The 23843-nt window shown below is 39.8% G+C and overlaps 1 protein-coding gene across 1 annotated transcript in view; it reads left to right on the top strand.

The window, feature by feature from the left end:
- Positions 1-23843, top strand: part of Morc1 (MORC family CW-type zinc finger 1) — a 140100-nt gene that overhangs the window by 58175 nt on the left and 58082 nt on the right. Inside the window, exons 13-14 of the mRNA XM_059277734.1 lie at positions 5447-5590; positions 10585-10739. Of these exons, the coding sequence (XP_059133717.1) occupies positions 5447-5590; positions 10585-10739 (299 nt within the window). The remainder of the gene's footprint in view (positions 1-5446; positions 5591-10584; positions 10740-23843) is intronic.

The raw sequence follows: 23843 nt of genomic DNA, 5'->3' as shown, positions 1-23843 counted from the left end.
AATGTGGTCCATGAGGAGGTATGCTACACTACTGAAGAGCTTAATGAGTTTACTTACTCATTCAAGCAGAAGTCTGGGGAGTGTATGTGGGAATGAAATTTAAGGGTGTGGGATAATGGTGGAAGAAACAGAAAACTGGATCAGGCTGAGTTTATTGATATGGGCTCATTATGTGGAAACTCTAGGTGTAACGTGGAAGCTTGGCACAGTTAAAAAAGTTCTTAAAAGTTTGTTTGAATGGTTGACTGAAGCATTTGTCAAAAGATGGCTTACTGCAAAGGAGCTGGAGATGCCTAATATCCCTTGGTTTAGTGTTGATGAAGGGATTTTTAAGGCTCGGGGAAACTGCAATATTAGAGTGGTTTGCTGTGTAAAACCAAATCCTTCGCAATGCCAAGGCACAGAAGACCTGCTCATCACTGATCCTGTAAGATACAAAATGGTGAGAGAGGCACCAGCACATTTGAAGAGCTTTGTTGTTGCCCTTTTCATAGTGCTAGAATTTAGGGTCAAAGATGCTGCTGCTCAGTTGGATGAATCAAATGCAGTGGGTTAAATTGGGCCCTGAAGTGGCAAGGGCCAGGTGGCAGTACTGAATGGCCAAAGGCAAGGTGATCATAGTTGCCATAATGGGCATCAGAGACAAAGCAATGTCCATAATGGTCTGGCCCACAATGATCAGCACAGGCAAAGTAATTTTTATGGTGGCAGGTCTCATATGGATCTTTGATACTGGTTAATCAATTTGATATGTGGTGTTTCCAAGCATGAAATAGATAAGAAGCCTACTGCATTTTTGTTTCATGTGTGTAAGCAGAAAAAAATTTCAAATGAACAAAAGGCTCCACTGGATTATTGTTAAGGGGACTCTTGGCTCATAAACCAATTGTTGGACTTGATCCAGTTTGCAGACCCAGAACTCTTTGGTTCCTCTAGAGGTGTACTGTTAGCCTTTCTCCAGTCCTTCCCCAGAGGGACCTACAGCCTTTTAAAAGGATAACTGTACACTGGGGGGAAGGAAACAATCAGACTTGCCTGGGTCTATTGAGTACTGGTTCTGAATTAATGCTGAGTCTGAGAGATCCCATGAAACATTGTGGCCCTCCAGTTAAAGTTCAGACTGCTGGAGGTCAGGTGTTAGTCAGTGGAGTTTTGGCTGAGGTCCAGTGAGTCTCTAAATTCATTCTGTGGTTTTTTTTTTTTTCACCCAGTCCTAGAATGTATAATTGGGATAGGCATACTTAGAAGTTGGCAGAATTCTCACCCTGGTTCCCTGACTTGTGGAGTGAGGGCCATTATGGTTGGAAAGACTAAAGGAAGCCTTTAGAGTTGCCTCTGCCAAGGAAAATAGGGAATCAAAAACGCATCCCTGGAGGAATTATAGAAGTTAGTGCCACCATCTAGTGTTTGAACGATGCAAGGGTGGTGCCTCCCACCCCATATCCCTTTAATTCTCCTGTCTGGCCACTGCAGAAGACAGATGGACTATGGAGAATGAGTGTTGACTATTGGAAACTCAATCAGGTAGTGACTCCGATTGCAGCTGCTGTACTTGATGTGATGTCCTTACTTGAGCAGATTAGCACATCTCCTGGTACATGGTATGCAGCTATTGATCTAGCAAATGCCTTTTTCTGGTACCTGTCCATAGGGACCACCAGAAGCAATTTGCTTTCAGTTGTCAAGGGCAGCAGTATACCTTTATAGTTTTGCCTCAAGGATAGATTAGTTCTCCTGCCCTGTGTCATAACTTAGTTTGAAGGGATAATGATTATCTGTTTCTTCCACAAAATATCACATTGTTTCACAGCATATTGATGACATTATGCTGATTGGACCAAGTGAGCAGAAAGCAACAACCACTTTGGATGTAATTGTAACACATATGTACATCAGTGGATGGGAAATAAATCCAACCAAAATTCAAAAGGCCTTCTACTTCAGTGAAATTCTTAGGAGTCAGTGGTGTGGGACATGCAGAAATATTCCTTCTAAGGTAAAGGGTAAGTTATTTCACTGACCCCTCCCACCACCAAAAAGAAGCACAACATTTAGTGGACCTATTTGGATTCTGGAGAGAGCACATTCCTCATTTGGGTGTGTTACTCCACCCCATCCACCAAGTGACTTGGAAAGCTGTTACCTTTGAGTGGGTCTTAGACTAAGAGAAGGTACTTCAACATGTTCAGGATGCTGTGGAGGCTGCCCTACAACTTGGACCATATAATCTAGTCGACCCACAATGGTACTTGAGGTGTCAGTGGCAGATAGGGATGATGTTTGGAATCTTTGGCTGGTGAATCCTAGAGGAGACCTTTGGGATTTTGTAGTAAGGCTCTACCATCACCTGCAAATGCTATCTTCCTTTTGATGGTCAGCTCTTGGCCTGCTATTGGGCCTTAGTGGAAACTAAAAGTTTGACAGGGACCACCAGGTTGCCATGTGACCTGAGCTGCCCATCATGAGCTGGGTATTATCTGACCCACTGAGCCATAAAGTAGGACATGCACAGCAGCAATTGATAATTAAATGGAAACGGTATATATGTGATCTGTCTAGAGCAGGTCCTGAAGGCACAAACAGGTTACATGAAGAAATTGCCCAAATATCTATGGTTTCTACTCCTGTTAGAGTACTGTATCCTCCCAAGCATGAAGCTGTTGCCTCATGGGGTGTGTCTTATGATCAGTGGACTGAAGAAGAGAAGACTTGGTCCTACTTGACTGCTGGTTCTGCATGTTAATGCACGTACCACCCAGAAGTAGAGAGCTGCAGCATTACAGCACCTTTCTGGGACAACCCTGAAAGACACTGGTGAAGGGAAATCTTCACAGTGGGCAAAACGTAGGACAGTCACATGGTCATACATTTTGTTTGGAAGGATAAATGGCCAGGTGTGCAATTGTTCACTGGTTCACGTGCTGCAGTCAATGGATTAGCTGGATGAATAGGCACTTGATTGGAAAATTGGTGAGAGAATCTGGGAAAGATGTATGTGGATTGATCTCTGCAAATGAGTGAAGAGTGTGAAGATATTTGTGTCTCATTTAAACCCTAATTGAATGGTGATGTCAGCCAAGGAGGAGTTCAGTAATCAAGTAGATACAATGACCTGTTCTGTGGTCTGTCAGCCTCTTTCCCTAGTTACCCTTGTCATTAACTGGTGGACCCATAAACCAAGTGGCCATGGTGGCAGAGATGGAGCTTATATATTAGCTCAACAGCATGGAGTTTCACTTGCCAAGGCTGACCTTGCTACCGCTGCTGCTGAGTACCAGATCTGCCAACAGCAAAGACAAGCACTGAGATATGGCACCATTCTCCGGAGTGACCAGACAACAATGTGGTGGCAGGTTGACATTGAAGCACTCCCTCCACAGGAAGTAGATACTTATTCTGGTTATGAATTTGCCTTTCCTGCACATAATGCTTCTGCCAAAATGACCATCCATGAACTTACAGAATGCATTGTTCATCATGATGGTATTCCACATAGTGTTGCTTCTGACCAAGGAACTCACTTCATAGCCAGAGATGTGCAACCGTGGGCCCACAATCATGGAATCCACCTGGTCTTCCTGTGCTCCCCATCATCCTAAAACAGCTACTCTGATAAAAAGAAGGAATGGACATTTGAAGGCACAGTTACAGTGCCATTTAGGTGGTAACAGCATGGAAGGCTGGGGTAGGCGTCTCCAGAAGGCTGTATATGCTTTAAATCAGTGTCCAATATTTGGGAGAGTTTCTCCCATAGCCAGGATCCACAGGTCCAGGAATCAAGGGGTGGAAAGGAAATAGTTCCACTCACAGTCACTCACTAAGAAAACGTTTGCTTCCTGTTCCTGTGACCTTAAGTTCTGCTGGCCTAGGCATTTTGGTTCTAGAGTAGGGAGCACTCCTACCTGGAGACACAACAAACATTCCATTGAACTGGAAGATCAGACTTCCCCCTGGACACTTTGGGATTCTGGTAACCTTAAGCAAACAGGCTAAGACAAGATAACAGTGTGAGGAGGGGTGATTGATCCAGGTTACCAAGGGGAAATTGGATTGCTTCTCTGCAATGGAGGTACAAAAGATTGTGTCTGGAGTGCAGGAGATCTTTTCAGACATCTCTTGGTGCTACCATGTCCTATGATTAAAGTTAGTAGGAAACTACAACCTAACCCAGGCAGGATTATAAAGAGTATAGACCCCCCAGGAAGGAAGTGATGGGTCATTCTTCCAGGAAAAGAGCCAAGACTTGCTGAGCTGCTTGCTGAGGGTGGAGGAAATACAGAATGGGTAGGAGAAGAAGGTAACTATCAGCTAAGGCCACATGACCAGTTGCAGAAATGAGGATTATACTTGGCATAGGTATTCCTTTCATATTTTGTTAAGAATATGTTTGTGAGGACATTTGTGTTTTCTTTCCTTAATTTCTTTATCATGTAATGTATAACACCAGTAAAGAGAATAACAGTGGTTATCCTATTTAAGCTTTGAGATACTAAAAGAATGTCCCTTAAGGGATATTGCCACCTATTCTAAAATTTATAATGAGATTGTGGTTGTACATGGGATAGTTATGTTAGGCATAATTATGATCTAGTTAAATATATAATGCATTTGTGATTGTAGGTGCAATAGTTATATCATGATAGGTATAATTATTCTGGTTATTGTTTATATTTGGAAATTAAGCATGACATAAGGAGATATGATTGCGTGTCAAGTTGACAAGGGGTAGATTTGTGATAGCTATTTTTAGTTGTCAATTTGATTATATCTGGAATTAACTAAAACCCAAGAAACTGGGTAAACCTGTGAAGGAATTTTTCTTATTAAATCATTTGAATTTGAAAACCCACTTTTAATGCTGATATTTTGAGGTGGGAAGATCCACCTTTGATCTGGGCCATACCTTCTGTTGGGAGCCTTACTCTTGTGGGTAAATCCATTCCTTCACTGGCATGACAGCCCATTTCTTTGGGATTCTGATGTATACTGTAGACCAGCTGAGACATCCAACCTCGTGGACTGAACAGCTACTGGATTCATGGACCTTCCGTTGGTAGACAGCCATTGTTAGACTAGCTAGGCCACAGCCTGTAATCTATACTAGTCATTCTATAAGTTCTGGTCCTTCAGAGAGCCTTGACTACAACAGCTACCATACATGTGTCAGACCAGAGAACATAGAAATCTTTCTGGTCCTTTTAAATTTAAATGAGCAGACTTGTATTTGAATGAATGCTGTGCTTGACCTGTATAGTAATTTGCATATACAGAATACTTGGCTGTATGTAGAATCAGCTATATTTACCAGATTTTGCAAAACATCTGCTATGTTATAGGTCATTCTTTTGATATCTATCTTATGAGTTTAATTATTAGATGCTTTTATAAATGTCATATTTTGCCTTAATAGAGTACTTTTAACCTGCCTTTCTAAATACAATTCTAGGGCATTAAGGAAAGCAAGAACAATCTCCCTGTTCTTTGGAGTGCACAGAGAAGACCAAAGGCAAGCTGGAATGTTCATTTACAGTAATAACCGGTTGATCAAAATGCACGAGAAGGTTGGTCCCCAGCTCAAAATGAAGTCCTTGTAAGTAAGCTTCTTTCTCGAGTCAAAGGCAGTGTAGGGAGGCCACAGGCCATTTCTGTCTGTGGTACTACATGAGTGATTCATCACAACACAAGCAAGTGTCCTCTTCTTCACTTGCTCTTCCTCTCATGCAAGAATTAATCTGCCTAATTTATAATATGAGGCTGTGTGCTGGCTCTCAGAAGAAAATCACATTTTGGGAAAAATACTGTTTCCAATGCATTTCTTTAATGTCTTTCAATCCCTTATGTCATCTTTTCAGGTTTCTAATATTTTACTAATTAAAAAAATATGAACTAAAGAAATGTTAACAGAGGGGAAGAAACCCTAAACTCTAATTTTGTAAGGAACAAACCCTATTACAGATTTGCAGCTCTTGTCAGTTACCTGCATAGATATATATTAGTAAACATCTCCAGTCTGCTTAGATTCTAGAATAATGGATTCTGGTGCTAAAGTGTAATAAATTGGTTTGACAGTTATGTGGAATCTTACAAAGACATCATAGAGGAATGGAGAGATGATCCAGCTATTAAAGACCAGTCTCACAACCAAAAAGACAAAAGACAGAGGCATTATAGAAAGAACAGAGTCAGACAAGATGTCTAAGAGTGGTGGAATGAGTCAGGAGGGGCTTAGGTCTTCTTGCTGCATCATGCTCAGGGAACTAGCTCTTCATTCATTGCTAGGGCAAAAGCAGGTTGTTGCAGTATCCTGTGCCTGGGTTGCGCTAAGCTCTGCAGTCAGAAAGGTCAAGGGCGACCATCTTTTACTGAGGAGCATGAGTGCACTTTAAAATTGTGCCCCAACAGAGAGAACAGTGTTTCTTTATTATTAGTTTTACGGTTAACATGCAAAGTGACCAGTTTCATCATGGCATCTCCATACACGTGTGTCATCTTTTGTTTTCTCTCTCTCTCTTCCCCCATGCCCTCACCATGCTTTCTTTCTCTTCCAGCTGATACCCTTTCTGCCCTCCCACTACTCAGTGAGTCCTGCCTTTCTACTTTCTTATCACATGTATTCCAGCACCTGTTCTATTTCACGCTTTTCTTGAGATCACTTCCTCCCCTCTCATGATCCTTTTTCTAGTTCTATGGCCTGTAAATACATTCATAGGTACACAACCATATATATAAATTTAAATTTAAAAAAAGTGAATATAGGCTCTATGTGTCGTTCTGAGCCTGATTTATTTCTTTTAGCATAATGGTTTCTGGTTGCATGAATTTTCCTTCCAATGTCATATTTTCATTTTTTGCCTTTTTTAAATTTGTTTTTTTTTATTAAGAATTTTTTTATTCATTTTACATACCAACCACAAATCCCCCTCTCTTCCCTCCTCCTGCCCCCCCACAGCCTTTCTCCCCAATCTACCCCCTATTCCCTCCTCCAAAAAGGTAAGGCCTCCCATGGGGAGTTAGCAGAGCTTGGTGCATTCAGTTGAGGCCGGTCTAAGCCCCTCCCTGCATCAGGGCTATGTAAGGTGTCCCAAAACAGGTAATAGGCTCCAAAAAGCCAGCTCATACATCAGGAATGGATCCTGATTCTACTGACAAGGGACCCCTTAAGCAGACCAAGCTATACAACTGTCGTACTTATGCAGAGGGCCTAGTCCAGTCCCATGGAGGCTTCACAGCTGTCGGTCTACAGTTCATGGTTTGGTTGTCTCTGTAGGTTTCCTCATGGTCATGATCTTGATGCCCCTTGCTCATGGAATCCCTCTTCCCTCTCTTTGACTGGACTTGTGGAGCTCTACCTAGCGCTTAGCTGTGGATTTCTACATCTGCTTCCATAAGTTACTGGAGAAAGGCTCTATAATAACAGATAGGGTATTCACCAATCTGATTACTGTGGTAATCCAGCTCAGGCAACCGCTCCACTATTGCTAGTAGTCTAAGCTGGAGTCATCCTTGTGGATTCCTAGGAACTTCTCTAGCACCAGGTTTCTCCCTGTCCCCATAATGTCTCCCTCTATCAAAGTATCTCTTCATTTCATATCTGGACCACATTTTCCTTATCCATTCATCTGTTGGATAATAGACAGCTAGGCTGACTCCATTTCCTGTTATATTGACTAGTATAGTAGTAAACATGGATGCATAAGCATCTCTGGGATATGCTAACAGAGACTTTTAGATAGATGCCCAAGAATGAGAGAGCTGGATCGTGTGATGCTTCTGCTTTCAGGTTTATGAGGAACTTCTTCTCCAAATTCCATTATGACTACACAAGTTTACATTTCTGCCAGCAGTGAATAAGTTGTCCTTCTTTATCTCGATGATGGCCATTCTGACTGGGGCGAGACAAAATCTCAAAGCAGTTTTAATTCCTATTTCCCTGATGGCTAATGATGGTGAACATCTTTTCAAATATGACTTGTTTATTTGACTTTATTCTTTTTTTTTTTTTTTTTTTTTGGTTTTTCGAGACAGGGTTTTTCTGTGTAGCTTTGTGCCTTTCCTGGGACTCACTTGGTAGTCCAGGCTGGCCTCGAACTCACAGAGATCCGCCTGGCTCTGCCTCCCAAGTGATGGGATTAAAGGTGTGCGCCACCACCGCCCGGCTCTTGACTTTATTCTTTTCAGAATTTTCCTTTTTAGTTCATTCATTCATTCATTCATTCATTCAATTATTGACGGTATGATTTGGCTTCATGGCATTTAATTTTTGCTGTTATGTGTTCTGGATATTAATTCCCTGTCTGATATGTAACTGGCAAATATTTCTTCTGCTATGTAGGTGATCTCTTTATACTCTTGTGATTGTTGCTTTTGCTGTGCAAAAGCTTTTTAATTTTATAATTCCATTTATAATCTTGGAGTTATTTCTCATGCTGTTGGAACCTCACTCAGAAAAATCCACTCCTGTGCTTATATTTTTAGGTGTTTTTCTCTGTTTTCCTCTAGCAGTTGTAAAGTTTCAGGTTTTACATTATGACCTTTGACCCATTTTTTAACTAATTTTGAGGCCAAAGTGTGAGATATGGGTCTAGTTTCACTCTTCTGTGAGTGAAAATCCAATTTTCTGAGCACCAGTCTTTTCTACAACATGCATTTTTGACAGCTTTGCCGTAAGCAGTGATTTGTGGGCTTGTTTCTGGGTTCTCCATTCTATTCTGTTGGTCCACAGGTCTGTTTTCTGTGTTAGTACCATGCTGTTTTTAAGTATGGCTCTATAATACTTCCAGCATTGTGACCCCCTTACTCCCCCCAATAATTGTTTTAGTTTTTTGGGGAGATATTTGTGTTTCCATATGAATTTTATGGTTTTTTTCTAGTTTGGTGAGGAATGTTATTGGAATTTTGATGGGAATCACATTGCATCTGTATATTTGGCAATATATCCATTTTCAAAATAATAGTTTTCCTTATCCATGAACATGGGAGATTTTCCCTAAGTTTCTTTCTTCAGTGTCTGAAAGCCTTCATTGTAGAAGCCTTTTTCCTGGGTTAGGTTTATTTTAACATTTTTTTGATACTGTGAATGGGAAACCTCCCCCATTACTAGCATTTTAAAAAGCTATTAAGTCATTATCATGTATAATTAATATGTGCCAATAAAATACTAAAAGATAAAAAGATACACAAGCTGCTGAATTTTTTATAGTGAACTTTGTGTCTTAGACTATTGCTGGAAGGATTTCTGAGACCTAATAGTTTTCTGGTGGAATCTTTAGGGTCTTTGAAATACAGGATTGTGTGATTTGCAAGTAGGGATAGTTGAGTTCTTCTTAATATTTTTTTAAACTCAACTTAGTTGGCCCTTTTGCTTAAACTCTTAGAGCATTTAGCTTAGCAATTGGTATTATTAAGCCTCCTGTCTTTAGATCTTCTGACTATTGGCTTTAGCATGCTGTTTAGGCATGAGTACCAAAACCCTTTCCTCAATTACTTAAGTAAAACTGGGCCCTCCTGTCACACCCACTTGTCACTTTTCACATAATTTTAGCACCCACTTTATTTTCTTAAAGCCACTTATCACCATGTGAAATGGTCCTGCACATGTATCTACATACTAACGACATGCCTGCTCGTTCTTCAGTGAATGAGCAGCAGGGACCTTGTCTTTCTTGCTCTTGTCCTAGCTTCTGGAACAGGTTCAGGAGCTAACTTTGAATGACTACATGAATAGATACTTGGATAAACGAATAAAGGAGGGTTGTGTGCAAAAGGCAGAAAACTAAACAAGGAAGTCACAGCAGGCTTTCTGTGTGAGATGCATTTAACCTTCCAGAATGAGGAATGAAGGGAGACAGGGTAGAAGAAGAAAGTTGTGAAACACGAAACTGGCAGGGGCGTCAGTTTGGGAAAGTGTGATGTATGCTGTGGCAGGAGCAGTGAAGAACCAACTTGTGGTGTTCTGTAACATGGGAGGCTTCACCTGAAATCTGATGATGTCAAGAATCAAAAAATCCCAGGTGGATGTCTCCTGTGGCTCTAGAAAAGCAGAAGGGAACCAAGGAATTTTGCACATCAGGTTAACAATTGGATACCTGTCATCACCCTCTTGGCCTGTTAATGTTCCCTTACTAGAACTCGTGAACACCCCAAGGACCCCTATGATGATGAGATGTGTAGCCTGACAGATGAAATGAGGACAAAGAAAATGGTTCTCTCTGTCCGGTATCAGGCATGAGAGGACCAGGGTTTAGACACAGGACCATGAGAAGATACTGGTGTTACTGGTGTTCTTGCTAAAAATTTGTTCCTTTTTCCCAACCTGAACTCCCCATAGAAGTAACAGGTTTGGAAAGAGTATTGCCAATGGATCAATGACATTCTGAGGTGATACTGTAGGATATAACCATATTCACCAGAAATCACCATGGATAATGAAATCTCTTTAAGATAGCCTAATAACTTTGACATGGTCCACAGCAAGGCAATGGGTTTATTTGTGGATGATTTGGGTGCAAGTGACAAGTACCTGTTTGCCTTTTCTTTTCCTTTAGCCAGATTTTACAAAGTTGATACATGTATTTACTTCCTCAGACTTGGAGCAGGTGTGATTGGAATTGTGAACATACCCTTGGAGATCATGGAACCATCCCATAATAAACAAGAATTCCTCAATGTCCAAGAATACAGCCATCTCCTAAAAGTCATGGGACAGTACTTGGTCCAGTACTGTAAGGACACCGGTATCAGTGAGTATTCCGTGGTCACTGTAAGGGATACTTTGAGAGGGCTCACACTTGTGAATTCAGCTGAAAAGATGATACTGATTTAAGCAACCAGTAACTCAAAGCTAGGAAAAAGGGATTCTGCTTTGAAAAGAGACTGGGGTTGTGGCTTAGTGATGAAACCCTTGTTTGACTATGAATTCCATCCTTGGCAGTCCAAAATCCAAATAAGTAGCAGTGAAAAGGGAGCGAGTTTCATAATCTTCCCCAGAGTAATCATATGAAAAACAAAGCATCAGGTGGTCATCATGGCCTACACCTTTAGTCCCAGCACGTGGGAGGCAGAGGCAAGTGGATCTCTTTGAGATCTAGTCCAACTTGGTCTACAAAGGGAGTTGCTGGCCACCCATGGCTATATAGTGAGAACCCCCCCCCCCCATGCACACACACGCACACATGCACACACACATACAGGCGCGCACACACATAAAATTAGACTAGAAATTGGAGGAGTAGGGCAATCAGCAGTGTCATGTGGTAGCTGATCATGGCAGAGGGAGGCAGAAGACAGCTCCCAAGAGATCGAGAACCCTCAGAGAGTCTCCTGAGGCTCCGTTTTCTGGGAGCACATAATCCCACATGGACCTGAAAATTTCTTGCCATCTCATACCATGGAATAATACATGTCAACCCGTGTGAATATAGATAGGTAAAATGACATATTCTGAAGATCTAATACTTGCTGAGAATACTAATACTGCAAACCTTTCAATTAAAAATGAATGTTTGGAAACTTAAAAGGCACATGCCAGTTATCTGGAAAATTTCACCAGTATCATCTCATTTCCCAGAGATATTGCAACAGTGACTTGCTGTCCTATGTGTTAATTACACAAACACTTGTTAAGTTAGGCAGACAGAGCACTTCATTTATGAAAAGGAAACACATTAGCTACTCTGAATCTGTTCAGTGATTGGCTAGAAGTATGTATAATACAAGGGTATCAAAAATAGTCTTCTACCTTCGGGACAATTTAAGAAGTAATTATTGCTCCGCTTGAAGTAGAGTGTTTTCTACTTTTTAGAGTATTTTCTTTTCTTGTGTACTCTCTGTAATTGCACCTGAAAATTCCTCATCAGTGATATAGAGGGAAGGATGCAGGTTATAGGACCACAGAGGAGCCTGGTGCTCTACCAAGGGTGTGCTTAGTGTCATAGTCTGTCTACGTTGTGTTCTATGGACCAGCAGCATCCATACCATATATATCTCCCCCTCAAAGACATATTTGAAGTTATTACTAGGCACAGAGGTTACTACACTGACTGACAGGTTCTACTTAAAACTGTAGAAAGCAAGAAAGGTATAAATACAAATGTAATCATAAGCATAAATGGAGTGAAATACAAGTCAGGCATGTACTCCTTGGTTTTCAAATGTTAACACCACACAGAACGAAAACAGTGAGCATTTGAAATTGTGGGGCTCCTGTTCTCTTCCTAGCCTCTCAGAAATGCAGACCTCAGCCTCCTAGCCTTGTAGTAAGGAGTGAAGTTCTCAGAAAGAGCTAGCATACATTGAGAGGTCATAGAGATATCTCCACCAGCATACTTTGGGTGTCCTGTTCCTGTTGTGTGTGGAGCTCCCTCCACACTTTGGCGTGGTGTGTGTGGACTCTCAGCAGTCTTGTTCTCCCATCTTGGCTGTCACTTGCCACCTCTCCTCATCATTATTGTTATTCCCTGTCCCTATCCTATCTGTCCCCGCCCCCCAACTTTCCTTCAAAATTCTCTCAAGTGATGTAATATGGTTCAAAATAATTTATGTTTCTGTTTCTATTAATACTAGTTAGTAACATTGTTTTTCTAATTCTATAACTGCCTATGAATTAATTTAGGGATGGAGGATACTTTTACAAGAGAAAAAAAAAGATACCTGGAAGGAAGACAGACCAGAAACAGGGTGGCAAACATGGGCAGTGGTTCCTATATTATACAGTCCTTCTCATTCCACTGAGAACTGGAATTCAGTCACCGAGATCTGACCTGATAGTTTTAGTAACTGACAAGCACACTGACCTTCACCAGAATGGCAGAAGTCATATAATGCTGGACTGATACTCTTAGAGGCAGTACAACAGGGCACACGGTTTTAATGAAAAGTATTTGAGAGGTTTTTTTTTTCTTTGCCTTATAAATAAAAGATGCAATCTTTGTATTTGCTGTAAATCTGATCTGTTCCTATGGAAAATTGGGCCCTTGTGAAAATTCGAATCAGCAGAAAGAGAAATGCAGAGGGAATGAGTTTGTGTCATTTACCAAATCTGCATTTACTTTTGGCACAGTGGATCCTGAGGTTATCAGAATAGTTTTCTCCAAGGCTGACCTCACCTCACTGTTGGCTACTGTTTCCCGAAGTCTTCTGTGTCCTAACAATGTTATTGCTATTCATCAGCTCTGAGGAGGAGGGAGAGAAGGAGATAGGAATCATGGGGTGAGACATCAAATGACATTGGAGGTCAGATGGAACCTCTTACGCAGAAATGTGTTATTAACTCTCTCAAGTGGATCAGGAGGGAACTGATGGCTAAAGTACAATCGAAGATGTAATAAACATGATCTCTCCTGATAAAATTCGATACTTTCTTAGTCAATAACGAACCCAAAGATTGCTTCGTCTACTGGCCTTCATCCCCTCCACCTCACTGTTACTTAACCCTGAGACATGGCCTCCACAGAGGCAAACATGCTACTTCTTTAGGCTGCCTGGGAATCTCACTGTCAAAGTATTTGTAAAGGTCTTCATAATTTCTCAGCTTTCTCTTGCTTCTTCTCCTTCAGTCTGCTATGGTAGGGGTGAGAATTCTAGAGCTGACCAATCAAACATAGTCGACTCTTGTCTAGTAACTTCTAATCTAGTTGCTGTGGTCTAAATATTTGGTCCACCCCACATTAATAAGTTGAAATCCTGACTCCCCAAGAGGATGGGATTGGGAGGAGGCCACTCTGGGAAGCATTAGGGTTGTGAGAGCAGAAGCCCCATGATGGAGATTAGTATTATAAAAAGGAGCAGAGTGTAGAGTGAGAAGGCACCATTCCTGGATTAGGAGGTGAGCCCATCGCTCCAAATCAGTCAATGCATTGTTCTTGGACTTGGCAGCCTTCAGCACTGTGAGAAACAATTTTCCAATGCTTAGAAGTCACCCAGTCTATGCAACCCAAATGGACTAAGACAGAGGGCTAACCTGCTCTGACAAACAATGAGACACAGAGTTGTTGCCTAGTAGACATGAATGAGAAGGAAAGCCACAGCCAGTGTCTGGCAAGCTCCAGTCTTTAGGCTAGGAAATGCTTCCCTGAGGAAGTGATTAGTTCTGAGGGACAAATAAGAGTGGACAGGCTAAATTGACTCTCCTCACATGAGCCGTGGGGGATAGGCTTAAAGTCTCTCCACTTGTCAGCCATTAAGATCCTTGAAGGCAAGTCACATCTCTGTTTAGCCTTGTCTTACCTTTACCAACAGCTCCAGATTCATTGTTATTCTTCATGTGGACAGAACTCAAGAGTTCTCTCATTCTGGCACTTATACTTTGAAGTGTCACCTGGAAGAAAATGTTCTAGAGGAAGTGTAGACAGTCTTGACTGAAATAGGATCATCTCTTTCTTTGAAGTAGTTTCTGTGTATCTTGATAATGCATTAACTATTGGTAAACACGTTCGTGACCCTCAGTGCATTTATTGTGAAATAAAAAAATTAACAAAAAATTGAATGTGAGTTCATATTGAGCCAGACTGATCTATACTTTTATCTTTCTGGAAGTAAGCATTGTTAGTCCCTAGTGTACAATTGTACATTTACTCCCATTAAATTTTGTCTCCCTTCTTGGCCCTATTCATTTGAGTTTTCAGGGTTTTATCTGTTGCTGACTTACAGCTGGAGTATTAGCTTACAATATTTGTGTACAGTAATTGTTCTCTATGATTTCATTCAAATCCTTTTGCATAAGATGGAGAAAGACAAGCATTAATGCCTTGACTGATGGTCTCCATTAAGGTAGAAATGGATACGTGGGGGTACTGGCTTCAGTTACAAATTTTCCTAATTAGGCTGTTACCTAAATCATATCAATTTACAAATTTCTGCTTAATTTTGAAAGTGAAGTTTAATATTCTTAGGGTGAATACTTTCTTAAAAGATAGATAATACTCACTACCTGGGTATAGCTGTCTGTTGTATGGCAAGATTTCATTTCCCTATTGATGTTATTTAGTTTCTAAGATGTTGGAAGCTCACTACAAGGAAACGGACTGCTACACCCTTCTAGGGACATGTGGAGTGAGGAGGCCTGTGTTACCAAAAAGGTGAAAACATGAGACAAGTTTAAGATCTAAGCCAGGAAACAATTCATATCTTTTGAATTTTACTTTATGAAGTTATGAGAGTTATATATTTATTTTGGCTTTACTATATTACAAATATTGTATTTTATGAATGTCTTTAATTTTTATTATACTGTTGTGGATTGAGTTGTGTCCTTCAGAAATTCATATTTTGAAGCCTTACTCCTAGTACCTGAGGGTGTGACTGTTTTTGAAGATAGCGCCTTTAAAGAAATACTTAGGTCAAGATGGAAGTGTTAGCATGGACTCAATTCCAACAGGCCTTGAGTCTTTGTAAGAACAAATTTAGTCACACAAAGAGACTGCAGAGACAGACACAGTAAAAGAGACTGGGGGGGGGGGGAATATACCAGAAGGTGGTCATCTGCAAGAAAGGCAGAGACCACAGGGACAAGGGCACACAAAAGCCGTGGGACAACACATCAAGAACGTGGCCTTCTGCAAGTAAGGCTGGGTTCCTCAGGAGGGAATGAGAACGTGTGGTTGAGCCAGCCAGTCTGTGAGTCCTGGCTGCTAGGGGCGGCCGAGGGAAACAAGGAGAAATTAGAATTGGAGTAAGGATGATTGCAAGGAAGCCCCAGAAACCTCTCATTTAGCCTTGACAATGATCAACCGGTGGGGAAATTGATTTCAACTCTACTTTCATCTCTTCCACCACTTGGACTGTGAAAGGCAGAATTCGGAAAATTCCGTGATTGTATCCGTGAGTATCTTAGCACGTATTTCTAAAAGTGAGTGCCTTTAAAACCACAGTGCAAACACTGTACCCCGATTTGTCAATACTTCCACAGTATGATAAATTGTCTAACATCCTATTCATATTTAGAAATTATGTCCTACCTTAATGTAATCCTCAGGACTCTTCCCTCTTTGACACCCGTTTCTACCCCTTTATTTATTCTTGAAGTTTTTTCTTTTTCAGGTAGAACTAGTTTCATTGTCTTGTGGTTTCCACAGAGTATAGAATTTGCTCACTGCGTGTCTGTTTGATACACTTTTCTATTCTGGTTTTGCTTTGTTTTTGTAAAGTGGCACAGAAGCCCAATCATATGTGATTTAGATGTGTTTTTATCTTGTTAAGAGGGTTCTTCTTGTGGCTCAGTCAGTACAGTACCCTAGAACAAAGCCCTGGTTTCAATCCCTTGCGTTGCATAACCCAGGTATGATGGCTCACACCTGTAATTCTTGCATTTAGAAAGTAAGGGCAAGAAAATCAGGAAGTTCAAGGTCATTCTCAGCCAACCTGGCATACATTAGACCCCGTCTTCTAGTGAGAGGCATGAATGTATACTTGTTCCTCTTTTAAAGATACTAGTAGTAGATGATTAATCTCAACTCACATAGAATTCCAAGCCATATACATTCTAATTCTAGCATATTTTATATTTTATTATCTCTAATAATTCTACCAAGAAAAACTTCCTGATTTAAATGGAGTCACTATCCAATGGTAAAGACAGTCTTCAATCTTATACTATCAAATAAAATCCTCAGTTCCAGGAATAGATTATGTCTTGTTGAGTTGTTGACCAAAGGGGTCCTCTAGACACCCTCAAACATTACAGGTTATATTGCCAATACATCCCCCCCCAGCCTAATAGCCTAATAGTAAGACTCTATTGCTGAAGACACCCACTTACTTATATCATGGAACATGGAGAAATAGAGCTGGTACCCCATTAGAAGCTTCACCCATACTGATTAGCATTCATGGTGCTGGAAGGTACTCTGCACGCTACTGGAAAGGAAAAATTAATCATCAGTATTACTCAGCTACAAACCCTGTAACCTACAACAGCAACCTGTCTGAAAGATATACTTCTATAATATCGACAATAAATGTTATGTTAGTAACCAACCACTTTAAAAACTGGATTTAAGGCCCACTCCATGAGATAGAACCCATGCCTGACACTGCTAAACTAGAACCTGAAACTAAATAGGTCATGGCCCTCGGGGAAAACCTATTCCTGTTACTCTATTAGATGAGCATAGCGATAAAATGACTTCTAACTACATATTGCTATACTCACAGATCAGTGTCTTGCTCAGCCCTCCCTAAGTGGTGGTTAACACAGAGACCCACAACCAGACAATGTGCAGATAGTGAGAGACCTTGGAGCACTAAACTCCAAATAGGATGTCTTCATCAAACCCTTCCTCTTGTAGCTCAGGGATCTAAGCAGAAGAGGAGGTACAAAGATTGTAAGAGCCAGAGGGATGGATGACTCTAAAGTAACAGCATCTTCTAGACTGAACAGGGCTGACACATATATGGATTCACAGAAACTGTGACTGAATACACAGACTTGCACAGGTCCAAAGCAGACAAAATTCCAGCAAAAAGAGGAAATGGACCTAGGGTCCTACCCTAGCAATTGGCAACTGTGGTGAAAGGGAAAATCAGTTTTCTCCAATGGAGTCTGGGTATGTAAGTCACACTTCCTGTCAGGCACTGTGCTCAGGAGTAATTGGCCAACACGAACTAGACTCCAAGTCTTACATGTGCTTTTTCGGTTGGTTGGTTTGGATTGACTTGCTTGTTTTTAATTATTGTTATGCTTGATTTGAGAGAGACATAAAGGAAAGGAACATGAAGTTTGCTGGGTAGTAAGAAGCAAAGGATCTAGGAGAATTTGCGCAAGGGCAAAGAATATGAACAAAATATACTGCATACAAATTTTTTAAAGCCAACAAAAAAATAAATAACTAACTTCCTGTCAGATACACATTAGTTGGTATTTTTACCAACTAATACCATTTGACAGAGAAGCAATAAAACTTTCTCCTGCTAAAAATTGCTGTGAATGAAAGCACAATGTGAGAGGAGTTGGAGATAATTAAAATATGGAGACAGGGGACATTCTGGCTGATGGGCTAAATGGAATGCATACTCTGTTTAGAATTGATAACTTCCCTTCTGCTCCTAGTGAATACCAGAGCACCCAGGAGTCCACCAGAGTGCCTTCTGCTGGAAACACAAACAAAAAATCCCAACTAGCCAACTAAACAAACAAAACTCATACTTTTAGCTCTCACCTGCTATACAGCTTTTGTGGGGTGACTGGAATTATCATCACCAACTGAATTTGTATTATGATAAATGAATTTATTTTTTATTTCTCCAGTGAAATAAACTACATCTCACAAACTATGTCTGAGGATCTCACTTATTTGAAAACAAAGCACTAAGTTTTGGCTTGGAATTTAATACAGTTTGATTTTTTAAGTCTAATTTTTTACTGCCGTGCCCAGATCAAGACCTCAAAACTGTATTCATCAGCCTGCTAATTAATGTTCACCTTAATGAAGAAGATCAAGTTGTAGTTAAAGACTTTGGACTTAACACAGTCACAGATCTAATGTTTATCATAAGGACTGTAGGTACCAAAATTAAATGGTTTATGCTTTTTTTTTTTGTCATGTTATGTGAGTAGATTTCAGCTGTTTTTGCTACAAAATAAAGCTTAAAAAATGCCATGAATGCCAGAGTGTCTATGTGAGATACTGGCTGTTTTCATTTGTTTCACCAAGGGAACCTCTATGCTATTTACATATAGCACATCACATCGTATTCTATTATACTTTAAATATATAGCACAGAATCTTTATTTAAAAAAAATACTAATTTCTCTAATCAGGTGAAAAAATTAGTTCAATCAGAATTAAAACAGAATAAATTAGGTAGATATTTTAAAAGAGAAACCATTCAGCTCTGTATTTCAGGTGCTGCAGTCATGATACTGCACAGCCAATATCCTCTAAGCTTTCCCCATCCAGCAGGGAAGGGAGGCAGCAAGTAAAAGAGATGTGAGATGTGAAGTGTTAAATGTTGAAGGGTGGTGTGATCACAGAGCAGGGAGGAGAATATCACCCAGTCTGGAGCATGTGTGCTGTGCCGTTAACTTGGTGGTTTTCCCACTCTTGCAGGGTTTAAGTTGGACATCACCATGGGCATCCATCTCTCAAGTTAGCTGTGTTGCATCAACTGTCTTAGGTTTTCTGGCAGAGACTTTATTTCACCAAACAGGTTAATAAGGTGTCTTGTCAGGAATAGCGGTAGTAGTATTGCTGCAGAATTGCTAAGCTGCATGCTGAAGCCGTGCTGCGTTATGAAGCATAGCTTTCCTGTGAGAATGGTGGTTATGGGACAGGGACATTTAGAGAGCTGACAGACGCAGTACAGCTGCAACATGTATGTCTGTAAGTCTCTTTCATGTCCCCCCTTTTACTATGGTAAAATATATATAACATTTCCCATCTACCTTTTTTACGTACAGGCCAATGTCATTCAGTACATAGTACTGTGTCACTGTCTCTCCCATCATTTCCATTTCCAAAACACTCTTGATATTTTGAAACTGAAAGTCAATTGTCATGAAACGATAACTCATTTCCACCCCACCCTCCATCTATCTACTACTCTCTTTCTGTGAGTTTGGCTCAGTATCCAGTGGGAAGGCGATTCTACAGTGTTTGTCCTTTGTGACGTCATTTTACTTAACTATATCTTCAATGTCCATGGATGTTGAAGCATGTGTCAGAATGTCTTTCCCTTTTATGACTGACTGCTAGTCCATGTTATGTATGTACTATATTTTGCTTACTCCTTTGTCTGTAGACACGGGTTTCTCCAGCTGATTCGTTATGAATGCTGCTGCTGTAGACAGTTGTACAGATTCTTTCTCTTAGCAAGTCTAAAGTCTTTTGTTATTAATGACAGTCACCATGGTGTGCAGTAGATCTCTTGAACGTATTCCTCATGACTGAAGTCTTGTGTCCTTTGGCCAGCATCTCCCCAACTGTGTCCCAAGCCTCTTACAACCATTATTCTACCCTTGGTTCCCATGAACTCAACTCTTGTAGATCTGTATATGAGTGAGACTAGATGATGTCTGTCTTTTTGTGCCCGGTTTGTCTGTCTTAACTTAATGCCTTCCATGTGCATCAAAGCTGTTGCAAATACAGGATTTACTTCTTTTTTCCAGTGCCAAATGTGTATATTTACTCTGTTTTAAACCATTCCTTTATCAGTGGACACTTGGATTGATTCCATGACATACCTATTTTGGGAATTGTGATGTAATAAATGTGGGAATGGAAATGACTACTCAACGTACTGAATTTATTTCCTTTATATATATATATATATATTCATATATATATATATATATTCTAAAGTGAGATTTAAGATCATATCATAGTTGGGGGCTGGAGAGATGGCTCAGTGGTTAAGAGCACTGGCTGCTATTCCAGAGATCCTGAGTTCAATTCCCAGCAACCACATGGTGGCTCACAACCATCTGTAATGAGATCTGGCATGCAGACAGAACACTGTATACGTAATAAATAAGTAAATCTTTTTTTAAAAAGATCATATCATAGTTCTATTTTTAATTTTTGAGACAAATCTCTTATTTTCTGTATTGGCTGTATAAGCTTGCATTCCCACCAACAATGTACAAGGTTTCTTTCTTTCTACACTTTCTCATAAATACCTGTCATCTTTCACTTAAAAAAAAAGGCATTTTCATTATGTAGCCATGACTAGTCTATAACTTACTGTGTAGACGAGGCTGGCTTTCAACTCACTCTGCTCTACCTGCCTCTGCCTCTGCCTCCTGAATTTACAAGCATGCACTGGCTGTCGTTCACTTTCTTGGTAGTATTTATTCTGGCAGATGTGAGATATATCTCAGCATGATGGTTTTGGCCCACATTTCTCTATATATCCAAAAGTACAATTTCTGGAGAATTTGATAATTCTATTGGGTTTTTAAGAAGACATCATTTTTTTTCCCATGGTAGCTTGTGCTGTTTACTATTTTCCGTTCTGACTACAATGCACAGGGGTTCCAATTTCTTTACATCCTCTCTAACCCTTACTGATTTTTGGATTTGTTTTGTTTTGCTTGGTTGCCACCCTAATGGATGAGGTGGAGCCTTAGGCATCTATCTCATGATTTTGATTGTCATTGCCATGATGATCAAGATATTGCATCTCCTTTAAGGTGTTTATTGGCCATTGGGATGCCTTTTTTGAAATGTCTAAGTACACCTCTCTCATTTACTGTTTGAGACAGGGTCTCACTGAGGAGCTCACATTGGCTTAGAACTCACTATGGAGCCAAGGCTGGCTGGGAACTCACAGTGACCCTCTAGCTTTAGTGTCTGAGGTGTCAATATTACAGAAGTGAGCCACCATACCCTGCTCCTTTGTCTTTTTTGAATTGGGTTTTGTTTTGTTGAACTTTGAGTTTTCTATATAATAGGGATTTTAGTCCATCATTGGATACATGGTTCACAGATACCTTCCTGTGTTCTGTTGACTGCCTTTTTACCTTGTTGACAGTGTTTCTGAGAAACTGTTTTCATGAAGTCCATTTTGTTAATTTTTTTATTTTGTTGTCAATACCTTTGTGTTATATTTAAGATGTTGTAGCCAAGTCCAATGTTGGGAAGTTTTTTGCTTGTAGTTTTATCCTAGGGTGCCATCATTTTACACCTTACATTTAGACAGTAAGCCCATTTTGAGTTCATTTTTGTGTATGATGTTCAGAGCCGAGGGTCATTGTATTACATGCGGATATTCAGTTTACTTAGCAACATTTATTCAAAAGATTGTCTTCTCCTTGTTGAATGATCTTTCACTTTTGCCAGAAATAATTTGTTCATGTATGTGAGTGTTTGGACATGGTTATATTGCATGTCTAACCTCATGTCCATGCTACACTGTTGAGTTTAGATTACTCAGTGTTAGTAAGGCTTGATGTTAGAAAGTATGAGTTCTCCTATTTTATTCTTTTTCAAGATTATTTTGACTAGATGGATTTTTCTGTTTAGGAAAAGAAGACAGCATTTATGTAGGGATTGGGTTAAATAATATATAGATCTTTGGGAGAATATTGGAATCAATCCTAAATCTCACAGTATGTAAATATTATGTCTCTCTACTTATATCTTATTCAAATTCTTTATAAATGTTTTATAGCTTTCATTTATAAGGTTTTCATATTTCATTGTTAGTTCCTAAATATTTTACTGTTTTTGATGCTATTTATTGTAAATTAAATAGTTTTTTTTACTTCCTTTTTGGATTGTCCTTTGCCTATAAAATTTTAATCAACTATGAACAATGATTTTTTTCTTCTATTTTATTCAATTTGTTTGTTCTAACAGGTTTTTTTTTTAGCATGTGCAGTGTATTCTAGATATTAAGCTTATGTCAGATATAGAGACAATTTTACTTTGTCCTTTCCATTTGAATGCCTTTAATTTTTTTTTCTTGCCTAATTGTTCTAGCTAGGACATCCAGTACTTGACTTAATAGAAATGTAAAAACCAGTATGTTTGCTATATTCCTGATCCTAAAGAAAACTTTGCAGGATTTTTTTGACATTATTATGATGTTCATGGTGGATTTTTCATATGTGTCTATTATTATACTGAAGGAAGGCCCACCTAGTTATTTAAGTGGTATTTTGTTGACTTTTGTTTGTTTTGTTTTGTTTTTTGTTGTTGTTGTTTTTATCATAAATGGATGCTGGATCCTTTCACAGATTGCAACATTGTTTGAAATTTTTGTGTAGTTCATAGCCCCCTCATTATTTTACTATGATACATTTGCATTGCAATTGAATTACGAATAAATACTGCTTGATCATGACATATATTCTCTTTTTTTGTTTCGTTTTTTTGTTTTTGTTTTTCAAGACAGGGTTTCTCTGTGTAGCTTTGCGCCTTTCCTGGATCTCGCTCTGTAGACCAGACTGGCCTCGAACTCACAAAGATCCGCCTGCCTCTGCCTCCCAAGTGCTGGGATTAAAGGCATTTGCCACCACCACCCGGCCTGACATATATTCTTTTTAATACATCATTGATGACCTATATTCTTTTTAATACATTGTTGAATCCAGTTTGCTGGTATTTTATTGCGAATCTTTGCATCTATGCCGGGGAATGTTGACTTGTAATTTCCTTTTTTTTTTTTTTTTTTTTGTAGAACACCATCACAGAATTGGCATTAATGGTAATTAATACCACCTTCATAGAATGAGTTACAAAGGAGTGTTTCTGCCTCTTCATGATTTTTTTTTAAGAAAAGTTTGAGAAGGTTTCATGTTAGTTTTTCTTTGAATAAGTCTGATGTCCGTGTCTATTTTCAACTTGAGAGAATCTAGACACACCTGAGAGATGTCATACCTATGGGGCATTATCTTGATTAATTTAATTGATGTAGAAGACCTCCGTAAATTGTGTATGGGCTCCTTCTCTGGGCATGGGAACCTAGACTCCCCACAGGGAAGCAGAATGCTGCACCAAGGCATGCATTCATTGCTTTAGAATCTTCACTGTGCATGTGATATGACCAGCTATTTCAAGTCCCTGCTGCCTTGACATCTGCTCTGATGGACCTTAAAAGAATCTCTTCCTCCCTGAAATTGCTTTTGTTAAACATTACCACAACAACAGGAAAAGAAACCTAGAAGCCAGCACCCATAGCAGGGCATGCTCTTGGTCACAGATTCAAATTCCTTCCTTACCCTAAGTCTGTCCAGTATGTTCTGTTTCCTCCTGGGCTCATCTTGGTAAGATTCGCCTGTTTTGGAGTTTGACCATTAAATGTACGTTTCCAATTCACTGCTATGTCATTGTTCATAGTAGTATCCCCCTTTTTTCCCCTGTAGAGTTAGTAGTCATGTCCCTTTCTTCATTTATTATTTTAATGAC

The sequence above is a fragment of the Peromyscus eremicus genome, chromosome 12, assembly GCF_949786415.1.
Source record: "Peromyscus eremicus chromosome 12, PerEre_H2_v1, whole genome shotgun sequence".
In the NCBI taxonomy this organism is placed as follows: domain Eukaryota; kingdom Metazoa; phylum Chordata; class Mammalia; order Rodentia; family Cricetidae; genus Peromyscus; species Peromyscus eremicus.
The sequence above is the reverse complement of the archived record's forward strand: the minus strand, read 5'-3'. Positions and strand labels throughout refer to the sequence as shown.